The sequence below is a fragment of the Cyprinus carpio genome, chromosome B5 (assembly GCF_018340385.1).
Source record: "Cyprinus carpio isolate SPL01 chromosome B5, ASM1834038v1, whole genome shotgun sequence".
Lineage (NCBI taxonomy): Eukaryota > Metazoa > Chordata > Actinopteri > Cypriniformes > Cyprinidae > Cyprinus > Cyprinus carpio.
Window position 1 is genome coordinate 24,729,590 of NC_056601.1, and position 17,216 is coordinate 24,746,805.

At 36.6% G+C, this 17,216-nt stretch overlaps 3 protein-coding genes across 4 annotated transcripts in view; 1 reads left to right on the forward strand and 2 right to left on the reverse strand.

Moving 5' to 3' along the window:
* Positions 1 to 113: 113 nt before the first annotated feature.
* On the reverse strand, positions 114 to 9,286 carry LOC109088509 (anaphase-promoting complex subunit 2). Of its 2 annotated transcripts, XM_042725050.1 has the most exons (15): positions 9,008 to 9,286; positions 8,735 to 8,813; positions 8,558 to 8,668; positions 7,402 to 7,726; positions 6,647 to 6,779; positions 5,027 to 5,228; positions 4,817 to 4,936; positions 4,620 to 4,737; positions 4,343 to 4,521; positions 3,872 to 4,013; positions 3,385 to 3,460; positions 3,032 to 3,235; positions 2,470 to 2,602; positions 1,263 to 1,504; positions 114 to 1,151 (listed from the first exon to the last, which is right to left on the reverse strand). In XM_042725050.1, exons 1-15 carry the CDS (start codon positions 9,071 to 9,073, stop codon positions 939 to 941), a joined length of 2,343 nt encoding a protein of 780 aa, XP_042580984.1. In that variant the 5' UTR covers positions 9,074 to 9,286; the 3' UTR covers positions 114 to 938. The 2 variants fall into 2 exon arrangements, with proteins under 2 accessions (XP_042580984.1, XP_018958216.1); XM_019102671.2 differs by having other exon boundaries at positions 8,558 to 8,813.
* Positions 9,287 to 9,600: 314 nt separating this feature from the next.
* On the forward strand, positions 9,601 to 12,351 carry LOC109088503 (Sjoegren syndrome nuclear autoantigen 1-like). The gene is made up of 3 exons (XM_019102664.2): positions 9,601 to 9,932; positions 11,036 to 11,235; positions 12,069 to 12,351. The coding sequence occupies exons 1-3, from the start codon at positions 9,881 to 9,883 to the stop codon at positions 12,162 to 12,164; spliced, it is 348 nt and encodes a 115-aa protein (XP_018958209.1). The 5' UTR covers positions 9,601 to 9,880; the 3' UTR covers positions 12,165 to 12,351.
* Positions 12,352 to 12,469: 118 nt separating this feature from the next.
* Positions 12,470 to 17,216, reverse strand: part of tprn (taperin) — a 28,200-nt gene continuing 23,453 nt past the window's right edge. The window contains exons 3-4 of the mRNA XM_042725051.1: positions 16,675 to 16,789; positions 12,470 to 15,600 (exon numbers count right to left, since the gene is read on the reverse strand). Coding sequence (XP_042580985.1) covers positions 15,537 to 15,600; positions 16,675 to 16,789 — 179 coding nt within the window. The 3' untranslated portion in view covers positions 12,470 to 15,536. The remainder of the gene's footprint in view (positions 15,601 to 16,674; positions 16,790 to 17,216) is intronic.

Consider the following 17,216-nt stretch of genomic DNA (forward strand, 5'->3'; position numbering starts at 1 on the left):
CTACACACACCGCCTTGATAAGCAGAAGAGACTTTAAAAAAAAACATTAAAATTCTTACTGATCCCAGTCTTTTGAATGGCAGTACACACACAAACACACACTCACAGAGTAATTCAAATTGTTGATCATTTTTAATCAGAAATTATGTAGACAGATAGTGCTGTGAATATGCATTCACCCTCATTCTGATTTGTTTTGTGTATATCTCATACTAATTTTTTTCAGAAATGAGAACTCAATCTAATATAATGCAATGGCAACCTAAGCAAACACAAAATACAATTTTAAATGACAATATTAATTACTGAAGCAAAAATTATCTAATACCACCTGGGCCTGTGTGAAAATGTATTTGACCCTGTATTTACAAATTCCATATGAATCTGCATTCATAATGGGGTTCAGCTGGACTAGACACAATCAGGTCTGATTACAGACAACCGTGTTTAATAAAATCAGCGTTTAAATAGAACTTTTTCAACAGCATGAAGTTGGTTAAAATGTCTTACCTGGTAACACACTATGCCAAAGGTGAAAGAAATATCAAAAATAATGAGGAAAAAGCTGACTGAATACATTCTAGGAAGGGTTCTCAAGTGCGGCTGGATTATGCAGCAGGACAATAATCCAAAGCAGAGGAATAAATCCTATGAATCGCTTAAAAAAAGCAAAAGTAAAGTTTTGGAGTAGCCCAGTCAAAGTCATGACTTGAACCCAATTGAAACACTGTGGCAGGACCTTAAGTTCATGCTTGAAACCTCTCCAATGTTTCCAAAGATTTGATTACAAAATTTGTCATTTTATTATATATATAATATAATGTTTATTATTATTATTTTGCACATTGAACAAACCAGGATAATTTTTTGTTTTGGGACACAAGTTATGAGATAGTTCACTATTGTCATTATTCTGATCTCCACTCAATGGTTTCTGACTACTGAGTGGTCTTGGGCAGCCTGTAGACACCAGTAGACACAATAAGCTGGTGGGCCCTGACTTTCTTCTGCAGGAAAGCCTGCAAGTCATTCACATCCATCTCAGTGACCCCAGATCCAGCGGCCACAAACATTCGCAGCATGGAGTGGATCCTCTCCAAAGTCATGCTCTCCAGGTTAGTCAGCATGGCCTGAATGTAGGCCCAGAACAGCAGAAATAAGGGAAAACAGTTTAGCATTGTTTTAGCATTACATGGCAAATAAAGGTACTGAGCAGTGTTACATTATTGTGTTATGACAAGAGTTGTAAGTGTATAAATCACCTGCAGTTTCTCTTCTCTCTGCTCAGACTGTGTTGCGGTGTTGGAGTCTCCCTCCTCATCACTGTCTATGAGCATGACACTTCTGTCAGATCTCTCTCTGCAAGAGCTTGTCTCCTGCACAGTATATCGACCTCCGGCTTCCTCCCGCAGCACACCCTGCTGCTGCCACAGCGCCAACTTCCTGCGCACCATCTCTTGTGGCACACCTAGGACATTACTCAGCTCTTCCAATGTCCATGTGCCTAATGAAGGAAATAGTAATGGGACTACAAGCCAACAAATAATCAAGATTGTGGCATTCATTCGCACACTAGGTAGTGCACATGCTCATAATGCATAAGACTGTTGCAGGTATATTTGTAGTTCAAAACCTGGGAACCAGTACAGGGAAATAAAGTCTGTGGTTAACACAATATCAAAGTATTTTCATGTTTTATTCTACTACATAAAATACACCAGTAATAACGTTATTAACAAGTGCAACTGAATGGAACTCTAGAGGCTGTCAGGGACATTAGGCGATATCACGCCAAACAAGAAAAATAGTCTACCCAGCTGTCCGATTTCACACACTTTTTGTGTTTCTAATCAAAGTTTTGCAAAAAAAATTTAACCTCAAGCTTTCAGGGGCAAATGTTATTGAAACATGGTCGGAAGCATAGTTATGGTGACATGGACCCTGGCTGTATTTAGGCTTCAGTTATGTTCATTTGTAAAGATTATCACAATGAACAAAATGTGTAAGAATCATCATCAAATTTTGTTGGTCACAGAGCTATTTTTCCAATGAAAAAACCCTATTAGGTTTTCTGTTGAGGGAACCAGGGGTAGGCCTATTTTGGTTTGAGTCTGGTCCGTGTCTGATCCCATTCCCATTGATTTCTCCCAAATAGTTCCATGTTAAATTAAATAAATTAAATTTAAATTTAAATTTATGCATTTAGCAGACACTTTTATCCAAAGCGACTTACAGTGCATTCAGGCTATCAATTTTTACCTATCATGTGTTCCCGGGGAATCGAATCCCCAACCTTGCGCTTATTAACGCAATGCTCTACCACTTGAGCTACAGGAACACTACCATGTTGCATGAAGTATTAAAATCCTAGCAGTCTCATAAAGGCATCAAAAGTCAGAGTGTATTAACTGTATTGTTGTACACCCAAAATGGGTGAAAAAAATATTTTGGTGAATTAACTCTTCACACCTTTGTCCTGGAAGTGTAAAATGATGGCAGCATGGATGGGAGTCACAGTGAGGTTTGAGATGGTTCTGTCCTCCAGCTCCACATCCAGCGTAACAGAACCCAGGTGAGGCTTCCACCTCAGAGTCCTCATGGCCTGCAAATAATAGAAAGAAAAAAAAAAGATACAGCATTTTGGTAACACTTTAGTACAGTATATATTAGCATGCCTATTATTAACATATTGGCTTTTTATTAGTTCTTATAAAGCACATATTCTGCATGACCATATTCTGCATCCCTAATCCTACCTAGTACCTAAACTTAACAACTACCTTACTAAATATTAACAAGCAGCCAATTAGGAGTTTGAGGCAAAAGTCAAGTCAATGAGGCAAATAAAGTGTATGACCAGCATTTTCAGAACACTGGAATAAAGAAAAATCATAATGGCATGATTTGGAAATCATGAAGAACTGAAGAATTTAAACAAACTCTTGTCACTGTCTTGGGTGAACCCTTGATGCTCAACATAGTATCTGGGTCTTACCACAAAACCCATTGAGAACCAATGGACTGGGTGTACCTTGAGTTTTTCAAAGCGGTGTGTGTAGTCCTCCATGGCTTTAGAGATGACCGCAGGGAGTTCCATCTTCTCCTCCTTCAGCTGGGGCCAGAACTCAGATGAGATGATCATGGAAGACAGCGGTAATGTAGACTGCTCCTCTACAGGAAGACGACTCTCTTCCTCACGAATATTAGCGTTGATCCGCCGAGAGTCTGCTACATCCTGCAGAGAAAGACAGACATGTTCAATAATATAAATAGCTCACGTAATGGAAGTAAATCCATTTGAGGTCACATGTCATGATAACAGGATGACTGATAACTAAGAGGAGTAAATATGTGGACTAGAGTTGAGAAAATCGCGAAACATACCTTTAACATCACCTCACAGTAATGCATGTGGGATTCACCAAACCTGAGTTTGAGCAGCTCTACGTTGCGAATCTCTCTATAAAAACAAATACACAGGGAATTAAAGTACTGTACATAATAAAAACCTGGTAAAATAACAGCACTTCTCATTCTCTTTAGCTTTAAAATGTATTTAATCTTTTGTTATAGATCATTATAATATGAAATCATTAATTAAATTTCCAAACATTTCTTAATATTTCTTTTAAAAAAGCAGTGTATAAAAAGAGAGCCTATCAATATCAATGAGCAATGAGCAAGCATTTATATTATTTCAATCATCACAAAGGGTGTTCACACATGTCTTAAAGCTACAGCAGCAAAAACGATTTGAGAGGATGATATGACTGCTTTAAACCACACCAAAGTTAATAAGATGATTCAAGAGCATTAAGCGAAGGTCTATAGAGGGAAAAGTGTATATGTTCATGTGTGCAAGGTGGGTTACTTGGCTGTGCTGTAGTTGAGCTGATGCAGAAGTCGGTCAGCCAATACAGTCTTGTACTCATTAATGAAGATCTCTTTACTTCCATAAATGCTGACCAGCAGACTGATTATGTCAGAAGAGCGCCGTTTAGAGCCAGTTTTATCTACGTGGAGAAAGACAGTGAGAGAGAGCTGAAATGTTGATTACTTGTTAGGACCCAAATTTCTGTGACTGCAGACTGCATTGACTGCTATTGACTGTTTTCTGAGAACGGCTGGTAAATTTGACAGAAATATTCCACCAGAAATACCTTAAACCAGCCATGAAACTGCACTTAACATTATTTAATTCCATTTAGCATTAATGATTATTAATTATATTTTATAAATACTTTTATTCAGCAAAGAATCATGAATAAATGTGTCAAAAAATCCTCAAAATAATATCAATAAATAAAAATAAAATAAAAAACAGCTTGCAGTTAACACTTACCCGTGAGAGCATCAGTGGGATCTGGGGTCCAGTCCTCTGGATCACTCCCCTCATCTTCACTATCCTGTGTCTCCAAGGTAACAGGGTCAGCTCGAGAGAGCTCATTGGCTAGATCAGTACAACCCTCTGCATCACCCGTCAGACTGCCCACTATCTGACGCACAGTGTCCTCGCGCGTTCTGTAATTTCCAACATTACAACAAAGAGTGAACTACTTCAGTAATGGAACTGGTTTACAAACAAGCACAACTATCTTGAGACATGCAGCCCTGCTGACCTGAGATATCTGCGAATGGGTTGGCAGGCCACTTGCAAGATCACCATAGAGGGGTCGAGCTCTCTTAGAGCTTTGATGGCAGAGATGTAAACAGTGATAATGTCAGATGTGTGGACACCTGAAGTGGGAAAAGAAAACATGATGAAAGTCAAAGCATTTTTACACATGAGTATTAAGCAATGTCCTGAATCACTGACCTGGATGCAGCAGTCGTGTTTCAAAGGCTGATTTGAGGGAGGCAAGAAGCTGCTGTCTCTGATTGGTCCGTTCCAGACAGAACTTAAGATCCTCAATGGCAGGAATAGACTCTGGAAAATCTGCAACAATTAAGCAGAAATAAATTTCCCATGAAACAACCAAGATGAGATTACATGTAGTATGCTACATTAATGGAGTTTTGTTCTCACCTCGTATGATACTAAAGAGCTCCTCGATCCTCATGTTTACGTAGATACGGCAAAAGAACTGGTGCATGTGACAGTGCCAGCGCTGGAGGAGAGCATTGGCTGGCTGACCCCTTGTGCCATCTGTAGGTGTGGCATCACTGCCTACCTCTTCCACCTTACTGGCAAACACCCTGCTCAGCCATCCCAAAACCTGCCCCAACCACTGAAAGTGCAGAGATTTATTAATGTATTTTTAGATGACCGTCCATCAATAAGACTAAACACAATTTCTTAATTAACAGTATTTTAAATGGACACTTCAAGCTTGAATATTAAAATGTAAAAACAAAAACTAAATCCACCATATGCTTGAAGCTAATTAGCTCAAAATCTCGCAAACGACTAAAAATATTTAATCAATTTATGTTATGATTTTTACAGTCCTGTTTTTTTAGACACATATTATGTACTTGCAAAAGTTATTACACTGACTAGATAATAACCATGTAATATTCCTGATCGTAGAGTCAATTTAAATTAGCTACCTTTTATTACTCAAGACTTTCTTGGTTAAGTACACTTTATATGAGCATAGTTTAAAATGAAGTGCAGCTATGTTTCTTAGGATTGACTGTTTCTTAACCAATCAACCATTTCAAATAGGAAATTTCTCACAAATTTTTGTAGTGGATTCAAAAAATTAAATATTATTATCTTCTTATATCTAGACCAGCGGTTCTCAATTCCAGTCCTCGCGACCCCCTGCTCTACACATTTTGTATTTCTCTCTTATTGCTTCAGACATTTGTTCTATTCGTGGACAAACTTTGTGGTTTGTTCTAGAAGTGGACACCACAGGATATTCCGCCATGATTCCAGTTTGAAGCAAATGTATATGTTCCATTCAAAGTGCATTGAAGTGTGCAAGATGTGAATTTAAATTGTATTTATTTACCGAGGTATATGATGTCACACTTGTCCATGTGTGAAGATGTTGCGCATCACAAATCCGTGAATGAATGTTCCGAACTGAAGTAAACTTCAACAGATTTCCCCTGCTCAGGGAGTAGGGAGCAATGAACACTGTGTAGCGACCATGTCAATGGGAACACAGTTCATGCACGGAGGTCACTTCTAACAAGCTGATTATCTGAATTAGGTGTGTTTACAAAGAGAGACATGCAAAATATGCAGAGCTGGGGGGCGCGAGGACTGGAATTAAGAACCGCTGATCTAGATAATTCTTAACCAATATTTATGGGGTCTATTAAATACAACTGCTGCTCAAACTTTGAGTTCGGGATCTGCTGAACATCCCCAAATCCCTAATAAAAAATCTGCAATGTTTTTACACATGTATAACTTTTCAAAAGATCAAAAGTTAATGTAATGATATAAATGATCATTATTTAAAGTTGCCACACATCAGAATTTGGACACACTTCTAGTCAAGTTGGGAGAGGTTTTGTGCTGACAAATCAACCTCGTTTCAAATCTACATGGATCAAGTTATACATTTCGGACTCTTAATGGTATTTTTACATAAATTTAAATCCTTGTGCATTTTATTCTTAGCATCAACATTCGAGATCATATAAAATTAAATGTCTTCTGCTGTGTAACTGGATGAAAAGTGTATACATCATTGAAGTCTGTGAGAAAAGAGCTCTCGTATTCTCCCCTGCAGCGCTGCTCCATCCTCTGCTCTATCAGCTGGTGCAGGATGCTGGTCACGGCCTCTGAGCTCACACGCTCCAACAGCTGTAGTGTGGAGCTGAAATGAACATTATAAGATATTAGATAAGACATCTTCATAAGATATTTATGAAAACATTATATATCCTACCAATCCACCTCTCCAACAAAGTATTTGATGTATTTGATATTCTTCGTAATGTTACTGTTAAGCAGTAATAGCTGTGGATGTCTATGAATGTTAGCACACATATTCATGTTTTATGCTACTTAGTATATAAAAATTTTGAAGTTAACTTTTTGAGTCCATTTCATTAGATAAATTATTGTACATACTTCTCTATAAATAGAATCAATCCATAGAGCTATTGTGTGTTGTGATTAAGATGTGACACAAAAACGTTTTGCACTGAGCACATTGCTTCTCCTGTTGTTGGACACAGAACATCTCTGTTAAAATATAACATGCTATATAAAATACTACTGGGAATACTGCATGCTATTGCAAAAAAAAGCAGTAAACTGTATGTACTGTATAATATGCTGAATGCTATTATTCCATTCCAAACACTGCCACAATTCAGCTTATACAGACATACAGCACTCTTACACCACAGCAACATTATGTAAGTAGTGACTAAACAACAAAGGAAAGGGCAGCATCTGTAGTATTATCAGAATGGTATTTCTCTTCAACTCACAGTATGTGGCTGAGCTCTTGAAGCTGCTCTAGAGCTTCCTGACACCAACACAGATGAGGGAGGACGGCACAGCCTGGGCACAAACTGCCTTCATCATGTTCCGCTGTGCCCTCCTCAGCCTCCACAGCTTCCCCGGCCTGACTCATGTGCACGGAGAATGTGCGGCTGTAAAACTCCAACACACGCTCTTGCAGCACAGGTGGAGGGGAGAACAGAAGAATGGCACGAATGACAGAGAAAGCTCTCTCTGTCAGACCATGGGCCCCTGGACCAGACAGACCTCCAAGTCTCTCATCCTGCCATGAGCCCAGTCTCTCAAGACCATCTTGAAAAATAAAAGAGGGAGAGTAATATTAACACAGTAGACCCAAGAAACACTGGACAGGATGAATCTCACAAAGAAAAATCAGGTCACAATTCCCTCTAAAATCTAAAATAAAAATTAATGCATTCAGACATAAGAAATGTTTAGATTTCACATAATGGAAATTGAACATTTAAGGAAAAATATGTCAATGTCTAGGAAAAAAAATAATGAGTTGTTTTAACAACCCTTAAAAGTTTCAAAATACTACTTACTACAGAACTCCATTGACTTTACAAAAACAATAGCTCAAAACCTGCAGGTCCAACTAGGGGTATCTGAAAGCTTCTAAGGGGTCCACAGGATGACTTGTTATTAATTCACATAAATATTATTATAAATTAATATATTAAAACAAGAGAGAGGGAGAATTATGTTGGGCAGTTGAGAACAATTATGCTACATCATATCGATTTTAGTGTTTCAACCAGCAACAAAGAGTACACTTTATATAGATGGTTTCATCGGGCGCAAACACCTGGCCATAAGTTAACATCCGGTCTGTGTTTGTTTATCCATCTGGCTATGGCTATTTGAAAGTCTACCAGAAGTTAAGCTAGGGCCACAAAAGTGCGCATGCGCAGTAACGTTTGTTTATGTTGTTGCTGTTAAAACCATCTTGTCCAGTGTAGTTTTATAGTTTTCTAATAAAATTAAGTCAGCTATGACACAACTGCAACAATAAGCAAACACTATACCTGTCTAACATCTGTTTTTCAAATACACATAGGCTGTTAATATGTTAACAGATATTTTAATAAAACGGCTGTCACCGAGTTGGGTGTGACATACCAAGGAAAGGTTGGAGCTCTTGGAGAAGGTTTCGGAAGGCTTTTAGTAAAGCCTTTGCCCTGTCCCTCTCCTGTGACTCCCCCTCTGGCTGCTTGAGCCCCGTCCAGAACTCTGGAGCAACAGAAGTAGTCAAACGCACTTGCAGAGTCTCTAGCAGCCAACCTTCCACATACTGACCCAGTCCATGTACATCCAGCAGGGCCAAGGCTTCAGAGAGAACCTCATCAGTCGAAACATTTGGTGGCACAGGAGACACCTAGAGAGTCATGGTTGGGTTTCAGCTTTTTACACTCAAAAGTACTTCGTCGATGCTATAACCATATCCAAGTACCAAGGCATTTGTTTTGTCAATGAAGCTACCATCAGAAGCTGGATTTAGCTTGGATTTAGACCAGAAGCGATTTCAGCAACCGTTTTACCTAGTTACACTGTAGTATATCTAATACTCACCAGTGCAGATGTCACTGTGTCCCAGGCTGCAGAAAGTCCCTGCGGCATCGACTGCGCCTCGTTCATTCCTCTCTCAGGCTGTAAACAATAGTCATATATCCTCGGATGCAAGAATAATGTTTTGTGCCGTTACCATACGTGTATTTTCATTTTACTCAGTGACTGTTTAGACCAAAATCATATGTTCAAAGCCATTTAAAAGATCCTCTTTAGACATTACGCCGACAAATTATAGCGCTATTCTTCAAACGCCTGTCTCGCGCTGATGACGACACGCTGACGTTGTTCGTAATAATAATAAAAGTAGTAGTCTTATAGCATTGAATAAATAAAGCATTTAAAAAAAAAAGTAGTAGTACTAGTAATGACAACAACAATCATAATAACAATAATAAATAATAATAATAAATAATCATATGTACAGGTAGTGCGCAGGTATTTGGCACTATCAGAGATGAATATATAAATGTATCTGAATGTATAGTTTTTGTTGTTAGCTTTTTAATAATGAAAACTGTTTTTTTTTTTTTTGTTTGTTTGTTTGTTTGTTTGTTTTATTCTAAATTCTATAATAAAAGTCAAACGGAAACCGCCGTGATGACGCTTCTTGAACGTTCCCATGGAAACAGGAGGGAGACTTGACTTAACCGCTTCTGGGCTTCTGGAATGTTTTCTTTGAAGTTACTCCCCTCGCAGATGTGCTCCATTTAACGTTCGGTAATGTTCGTGTCTTGCTAATTCAAGCAAGAATCTGACTCAGAAGGTACAACCAGCAAACAGAGTTCAATGCTAAGTTTCATGAAACGCTCTTAGTGATTAAACTAGTGCAGGCGGGCCTCTTCTTGTAGTTAGCGAGCTAGCCTGCTAATCAGAATGACCCAGCAAGGAGCTGCGCTGCAAACCTACAATAATGAGCTTGTCAAGTGTAAGTAGCCATCGACCAAGAGGTATCATTTTCTTTTTGATATTACTTTCTTCTAGTTGTATGTAAGTTACTTGTCATGGGTAGAAGAAACTTGTATGCAGCTCGTCTACGCTGACATTTGTAGTCATTATACTAGCTTAGTAGTCATTAGAAGACTTGTGACACCTGTTATCCTGTGCCTTTCTTCTTTCCCCGTGTTCTTATGCTATTTGTCTTTGTACAAATAAATGTATTTCATATTGAAAAGAAGTCTCTTATGCTCATAACTGTATTTATGTGATCACAAATACATGGACAGCATTTATTCAAAATGGAAAACTCTTGTAACAATATAAGGCTTTACTATCATGTATTTATCAATTTATCATATACTTGCTAAATAAAAATATTAATTTCTGTAAAGAAATGGTCCCATACTTTTGAGCAGTAGTGAATATTGTTACAAAATATTTCTATTTTGTATAAGTGCTTTTCTTTTTAACTCTTTATTCATTAAACAATCCTGGAAAAAAATTCACAGTTTCCAAGAAATATTTATCGTGTCCAGTGTTGATAATATATCAGCATAGTAGAATGTTTTTTTTTAAGGATCTTGTGATAGTTGTTTTAAACTGTAATAATATTTCACAAAAGTACATTTTTACTGTATTTATGATTAAATTAAGCATAGAGAAGTCTAAGAGACTTAAAAAAAAAACTTTCAAAATCGTACTGATCACAAACTTTTGAAAAGCAGTGTATATATGCACACACAAACTGTAGGGTCTAGAGCTGCAAGTTGCGGAAACATGCTGAACAGATGGCCCGTCCATCAATACAATTTTTGTTTCACAATCATTGAACATTGTGTGATGCATTATAATTCACAAAGAGTAACCTTGACAGCTTTAATCAGTGGTTGATAAAGTCCTGCACATTATTGCTTCAGTTAGTAGGAGGAACTGCTGAGCAAGCCCTCGTCTGCAACTTATACACACTCCCTTTCAGCAATCACAACATGAATGTAAAGAAATGCAAGGAAAACATATTTTCGGCATGTGCCTGAAGCTGCCTTTTAATTTTTTCCTAAAAATGGCCCCTTTTATTCTCCTTGTTTTTCTCAGGCATAGAGGAACTGTGCTCTAAAAGAGAAGAGTTAAACCGACTGATCCAGCAGGAGGAAGCAGAAAAAAGTCGTCTGCAGCATGATATCCGTGTGTTGACAGAGAAGCTGAGTCGTGTGAACGAGAGCCTGGCACGCCGCCTCGCTGCCCGCGCTGACTTTGACCGCACCATCGCGGAGACAGAGGCTGCATACATGAAGGTAAGGACACAGTCAACTTGTTTTTATTGTTTATTGGTTATTATTGTATTTGTTATACTTTTTTGTTTATTATTATTGTTTTTGCCATGAAAATAGCCTAAGATGCTGACATGGCATTAAATAAAAATATACTACTACTACTACTCATTGGGAGGGATCAGAAAAACCAACAACTAGTTTTATTAATGCTGCACAAGTGAGAACTTAAGGGGTTAGTTCACCCCAAAATGAAAATTCTGTCATTACTCACCCTCATGTCGTTCCAAACCCATAAGACCTTTGTTCATCTTCAGAGCACAAATGAAGATATTTCTGACAGCTCTCTGACCCTCCCATAGACAGCAACGCAACTTCAATGTTCTCAGGTCCAGAAACATAGTAAGGACATCGGTAAAACAGTCCATGTGTCATTAGTGGCTCAACTTCAATTTAGCGAAACTACGAGAATACTTTTTGTGCACAAATGAAACTTCTCCCCCGAGTTACATCTTCCACCATTTTAGGTGTATTTTAGCAGATTAATCATCCTGCTCGATATACTGGTTTGTCAGTACATTTAAACTTTATTAGATATAATATAGTCACTTCTACATCTTAAAAAGATCTAGCCTCTTTAGTGTGTTTTTAAATAATGATGCCAGTGTTTGGACAAATGCAGGAAATAGTTACATAAAGCATTTTTTTGTTTGTTTGTTTGGTTAGTTTGGTTTAAATGTAACTTTTCTAGCATTCGCCAAACTGATGAACTTCAGTCTGTGCATTTTTTTTACATTTATTTTTATATCTGTGTGGTGTTCTAGTTTGACTAAACCTGTCCTCTCTGTCCCTCACAGATTCTTGAAAGCTCTCAGACACTTTTGAGTGTTTTAAAGAAGGAAACAGGGAATCTGACCAAAGCCACTGAACCAAGAAGCAACAAAGATCATTGAATAATGCTGAATGTTTCTATATATATATATATTCCATTGTTCTCCTCTCTCACTTCTCTTTCATCAGCCTTCCCTCTTGTAATCACCACACAAAATCAGAATATAACTTCTCATTCCTATTTGGATCCTAGTTTTTGTATCTAATGTATAGGTTTATAAATTGTTTTGATATAGATTCGTGTTTAATGTAATGTTTTTAATTAAATGTAATGTTTTAATAAAGATATATTGTGAATTTTTGATGTTTTTAAAGGGAATTTCTTTATGTAAATATTATCCTTATAAGATAAACTGTGAACACTTCATAGCCTTCATTTGTTTATTAAACATTTCCTTGTGTTTGACATTTTTTCCCCTCTAAATTCATCAAAACCAAATTGTACATTTAATATTCTCTTGATGAAGAAAACAAAAAGGATGAAGAAAAGTTTTGACACAGTACATTAACCACCAGAGCAATGAGCAGCTTGACTAGAGTTACAGGAACTAATGAAGCACTTGAAGTGGCATTACATTTTGTAAGACACAAAAACAATAGTTCCCAACCCTCTAAACATCTAATATACATCCCTCAAGAATATTTCCTGTTTGCAAAGAACATCTGGAGGATCTGTTATAGACTGAAATGTGCTAAAGTGACATGCTGAACTAGAATGAACAGTAAGACTTGGTTGAATTCTAACACTTGGTGAAATAGCCTTATTTGAACATTCTCTTACATAAAATTTGCCCTTAATTATGTGACATGAAAAACATGGATTCAAAGGCTTTGTTCAGACAGACAGCAAGTTTCAAATACACTACCGTTCAAAAAAAAAAAAAAAAACAATATTTCTCTTATTCTCACCAAGGTTGCATTTAGCAAAAATACAGTAAAAACAGTAATATTGTGAAATACTGCAACCTGTAATTATTTTCATTTTATTATATTTTAAAAATAAACATTCCTATGATGGTAAAGCTAAATGTTCAGCAAAACTTTCCTTCAGAGAACATTCTAATATGCTTCTCGAGTCATTGAGAACTATAGCTTAATCGTGACACTTGAATAGAAAGTTCAAATATCATTAGTTTGAAATAGAAATTTCTGTTACAATGTTAGTCTTTACTGTCAGTTTTGCTCAACTTACTGCATCCTTGCTGAATAAAAGTATTATTCTCTTTCAAAAAAACAAACATCTTACTGACCCCAGACTTTGGAACGGCAGTGTATGTATAGTTGTTTGTCTGTTGGGTGGGGGGGGGTATTTTTTTACAAGAACAATCAAAACCTGACGTACACAAGCTGATGTCATTGGTTAAGTCTACATTATACCAGATATTGACTACACTGTTTGAACAAATGGATCCAAATTCACCACCTTCAAAATTACAGCACAGACAGTCGGTCCTAAAAACTGAATTAGGAAACCAAATCGGAATTGTGTGCAGTGTGAACAAAGCCAGTCTTAAAAAAATAATTGTGCAGAAAATATTGGTCAGCAGTTTTGAGCTCATAAGATCTATAGCTGGTGCTTCAAGTCAATGTTATGCACCCAGTGGATACACATACTATTTTTTGTGAAATAAATTATAATATGAAAGTGATATTCGATCCCTAAAAGGCATTATTAAAACTAAGAGCTGCGTAGGGTGCAAAATAAAGCAAAAACAGAACAGTGCAAATTAATGAATACAAAAGCACAGGGCTAAGATGTAAGCTGTCCTAACACTCTTTTGTACATGATGTCAAATTATGAACCAAAAAAAAAAAAAAGATCCCAAAGCACCTTGGTGCTAGTGTTTGCCCTATGACTAAAAATATGAAAAAGTGATGAAAGATGCATGAAATAAATTATGAAAACTTCATCCTGGAGTGTACAAACTATACATCAATACTGGTCGGAGAGGCTGAGGAGACACATCAGCAGATACGCCAAAGTCATTTAACAGATATGACACACTCAAGTCAGTTGGCATTGTGTGTATGTAGTCTTCATGTTTTGCACACACACGTGGCCCATGCATACAGCGTGCCCACTCACAAACTAATGTTTCCATCATAACTAAAATTGACCACTCCCCATTCGTACTGCAAGAATGTACAGTTCAAAACACATAAACTTAAGCAGGAATATTGACAAACTAATGCAATTTTGCACAGCATAAATCTCACAAACCCTGTCAAGAACACTTCCAGGTCAGATTTCACTCCAAAAGTGAGGAAATAAATAAATGTATATGTTACATTTTGCTTAAACAGTATTTTAAGGATTATTAGAGGGTGAATAAGGTACAACCCATCCCAATGAAATTATCATTACCATAATGTAAAAAATTATTTAATAATACAATGAAAACTGTATTGCAGTATTTTTTTGATGATTTTTTTAATGATAATGGGAATCGTTGAGAATACTGGGGGGGGGGGGCATGTATTATGAAAATGAGAAGGAAGGAAACATGTAAATGTCATAAAAATTACAATGGTAGTCCTAAAAGCAGACATCGTTGTATTTATGCTATGGGGTGAAATTTAACCTGGGCATTTCTTCACAAGATTGACTTGCATTTATGATTGCATTTGTGATCCGAATTATGACTGAAATTTTGAGTGATTAATAAATTCTATTACCATAAAAAAGAAAAGCAAAATTGAATGTGTTTACCAATTAAAAGCTGCTCTTTAAAACAGATCTAGGATCACTAAGTCAACACTAACATGTTGTTAGTATTTCAGCTGTATAGTATATCAGTGTGTGCATTAGAAATGCCTACCTTGACTGAAACACAGACATACAAAGGAAACATATGAGACTAAATCGGAGGACTTCTATAGTTTGGGAGTCATGTCAATACAGACCTACACATGCACATACAAAAACATCACAAAGAACACGGATTGTGGCACCCTTTTACCAGTCATACATAAGTCACTTATTTAATTTTTTGTTGCTTCACCCTAAAATTGTATCTTTCTGGAGTCCCATCACACACACTCCAAGTTTCCTTCCCTACTTTAAGAAAAGTCTCTCATCTTTCTCTCTTTTAGAAATTTGGTCACTTTTTATGAGGTGAGGATTACATACGTAGAGCAAGTATGTAATGGAAAAGTGAAATTCAAGAGTGGAATGGCTACTCGAGCCATTTTCCATGTCCATCACAATCGGTGGCAACAGGAGGTTAAATGTGAGTGACACATCCACTGTGTGGATTAGCAATGAGGACAGTCCTGCTGTTGATGATGATGGTGTATGGGCATTGAATATATGGGAATGTATGTTTCCGTGCTGGTTTGCTACTGGTCCCATTGTTCTGGAAGTTGTTTCATTGCATCCAGGCTGGTGCTGGCAGGCAATGGTTGGTCCCGTATTTTCCAGACATCTGGAAGGTTTAGAAGTAGAGGGCTGGTTCACTGCTGAAGTCTGACAGAGAGGAGCTATCAGCAGGTGTCAGCGTGAACAAAAAAAGAGAGAGTATGCATGATGAAATATGGAATTTTGTCAGGATTTGGTTCTTTACAGGACAACATTAATACTGTTGCTCAGGGGTTTGTTCTACTACTGAACCTAAGTATTAAACTTTGTTGTGAAACCTGTCTTGTACCATTTGTGCAATGGAAATACAGTAATCAATGCCTTAAACCATCTGGCTTGTTCACGAGAGATGTGCTAAAATTATTGGAAATATATCTGCGGTCACTAATATTAGTTTGGTCAAAAATAATTGACAATAACACAACCCCTAAGATGTTTATAGGAATACTTAATATTTTAGATACTAAAATTGTATGTTTCGTAAGATATTTTTCATTTTTATTTTTGCATTAATAAATCACATTTGCATTAATTGATTCAAACAGTAAAAACATGAATCTTGGGAAAAGTATTGCAATTTATAACAACTGCTTTCTATTTTAATATATTTAAAAAGTACTTTACTGTTGTGATGATAAAACTAAATTTTCAAAGGATTCTAATATTTTGATTTTAAACTCAACGTTTTTTATTATTATGACATGTCATTGTTATTATTTGCTTAATGTGCTCAATATTTTTTGTGGAAACTGTGATGCTTTTTTCAGGATTCTTTGATAAATAAAATAAATACAACATCAGCATTTATGTGAAATAGAAATCTTTTCATTTATCTAGAAATCTAACATTAGAAATGTCTTTACTGTCAACTTTTGAATGGTGGTGTGCTTCTTGTTTGCAGTTTCTAAATGCGCTAAATGTTTGCCTAAATATTTGTATGGTTAACTTTAAGAGTGACTCCTGCATTCTGTAGATGCAAAGAACAATAATAATAACTGATGGGATTTTAATGACAGTGTCATTCCCATAGAGGCCATAGAGAATTGGGGGAGGGATATTTTCACTTGGGCCAGAAAGCAAACACCCAGAACTCCGTAGCAACCAACCAGCCACTCTCAGAGATCACATAATGCCCTCATTTTACATGGACAGGAACTAATATCATGTTCTTCTCATTTTACACCACAATTGTGGACATTTTCTTATTTCTTACCATGACCTCTTCTGTACTCTGTGAAGTATCTTCTCCCTGGTGAGCAGACTCATCAAGCTTGTGTTCTTGCCATGCGTTAAACTCCACTGAGTGTTTAGGTGTGTAACTGGAAAGATCTGAGGACAAGAGAAGAAAGGCATTAATGTCACTCTAGACTATAGAACTATCAAAGAAACTGTACTCCATTTACCGCACACTTTAAATATTAAGACAATAACATACAATGTATTAAAATAGAATATTAATTTTAAAAATGATATTTATTTACTCTTATATATTACAAATTATATATCATATATATATAATTTTATACATTTTAATATTATAACATATCTCTAATATACACTTTCCCCTGTACATTTATATACATTTTAACCTAAAAAAAGCTCATGCCCATGTTATTTGTTAACTATCCAAATGCAATAAATGTAACACATCATGACTGACCAGCAGGTGTCAACACTGTTCAAATCTAGAGCCGTATAGAAAGGATGAACCTGAGAGATCATCTCAACAATCACCATCATCAATTCAAGCATTTAA

Excerpts from the sequence above, each read along its gene's own strand:
- LOC109088503 (XM_019102664.2), top strand. The coding sequence starts at position 9,881 with ATGACCCAGCAAGGAGCTGCGCTGCAAACCTACAATAATGAGCTTGTC. Across the intron at positions 9,933-11,035 it reads CAATAATGAGCTTGTCAAGT|GCATAGAGGAACTGTGCTCT; the intron begins GTAAGTAGCCAT and ends TGTTTTTCTCAG. Across the intron at positions 11,236-12,068 it reads CAGAGGCTGCATACATGAAG|ATTCTTGAAAGCTCTCAGAC; the intron begins GTAAGGACACAG and ends TGTCCCTCACAG.
- LOC109088509 (XM_019102671.2), bottom strand. The coding sequence starts at position 9,073 with ATGAACGAGGCGCAGTCGATGCCGCAGGGACTTTCTGCAGCCTGGGAC. Across the intron at positions 7,727-8,557 it reads AGAGCTCCAACCTTTCCTTG|ATGGTCTTGAGAGACTGGGC; the intron begins GTATGTCACACC and ends TTATTTTTCAAG. Across the intron at positions 4,014-4,342 it reads TCCCACTGATGCTCTCACGG|ATAAAACTGGCTCTAAACGG; the intron begins GTAAGTGTTAAC and ends TTCTCCACGTAG.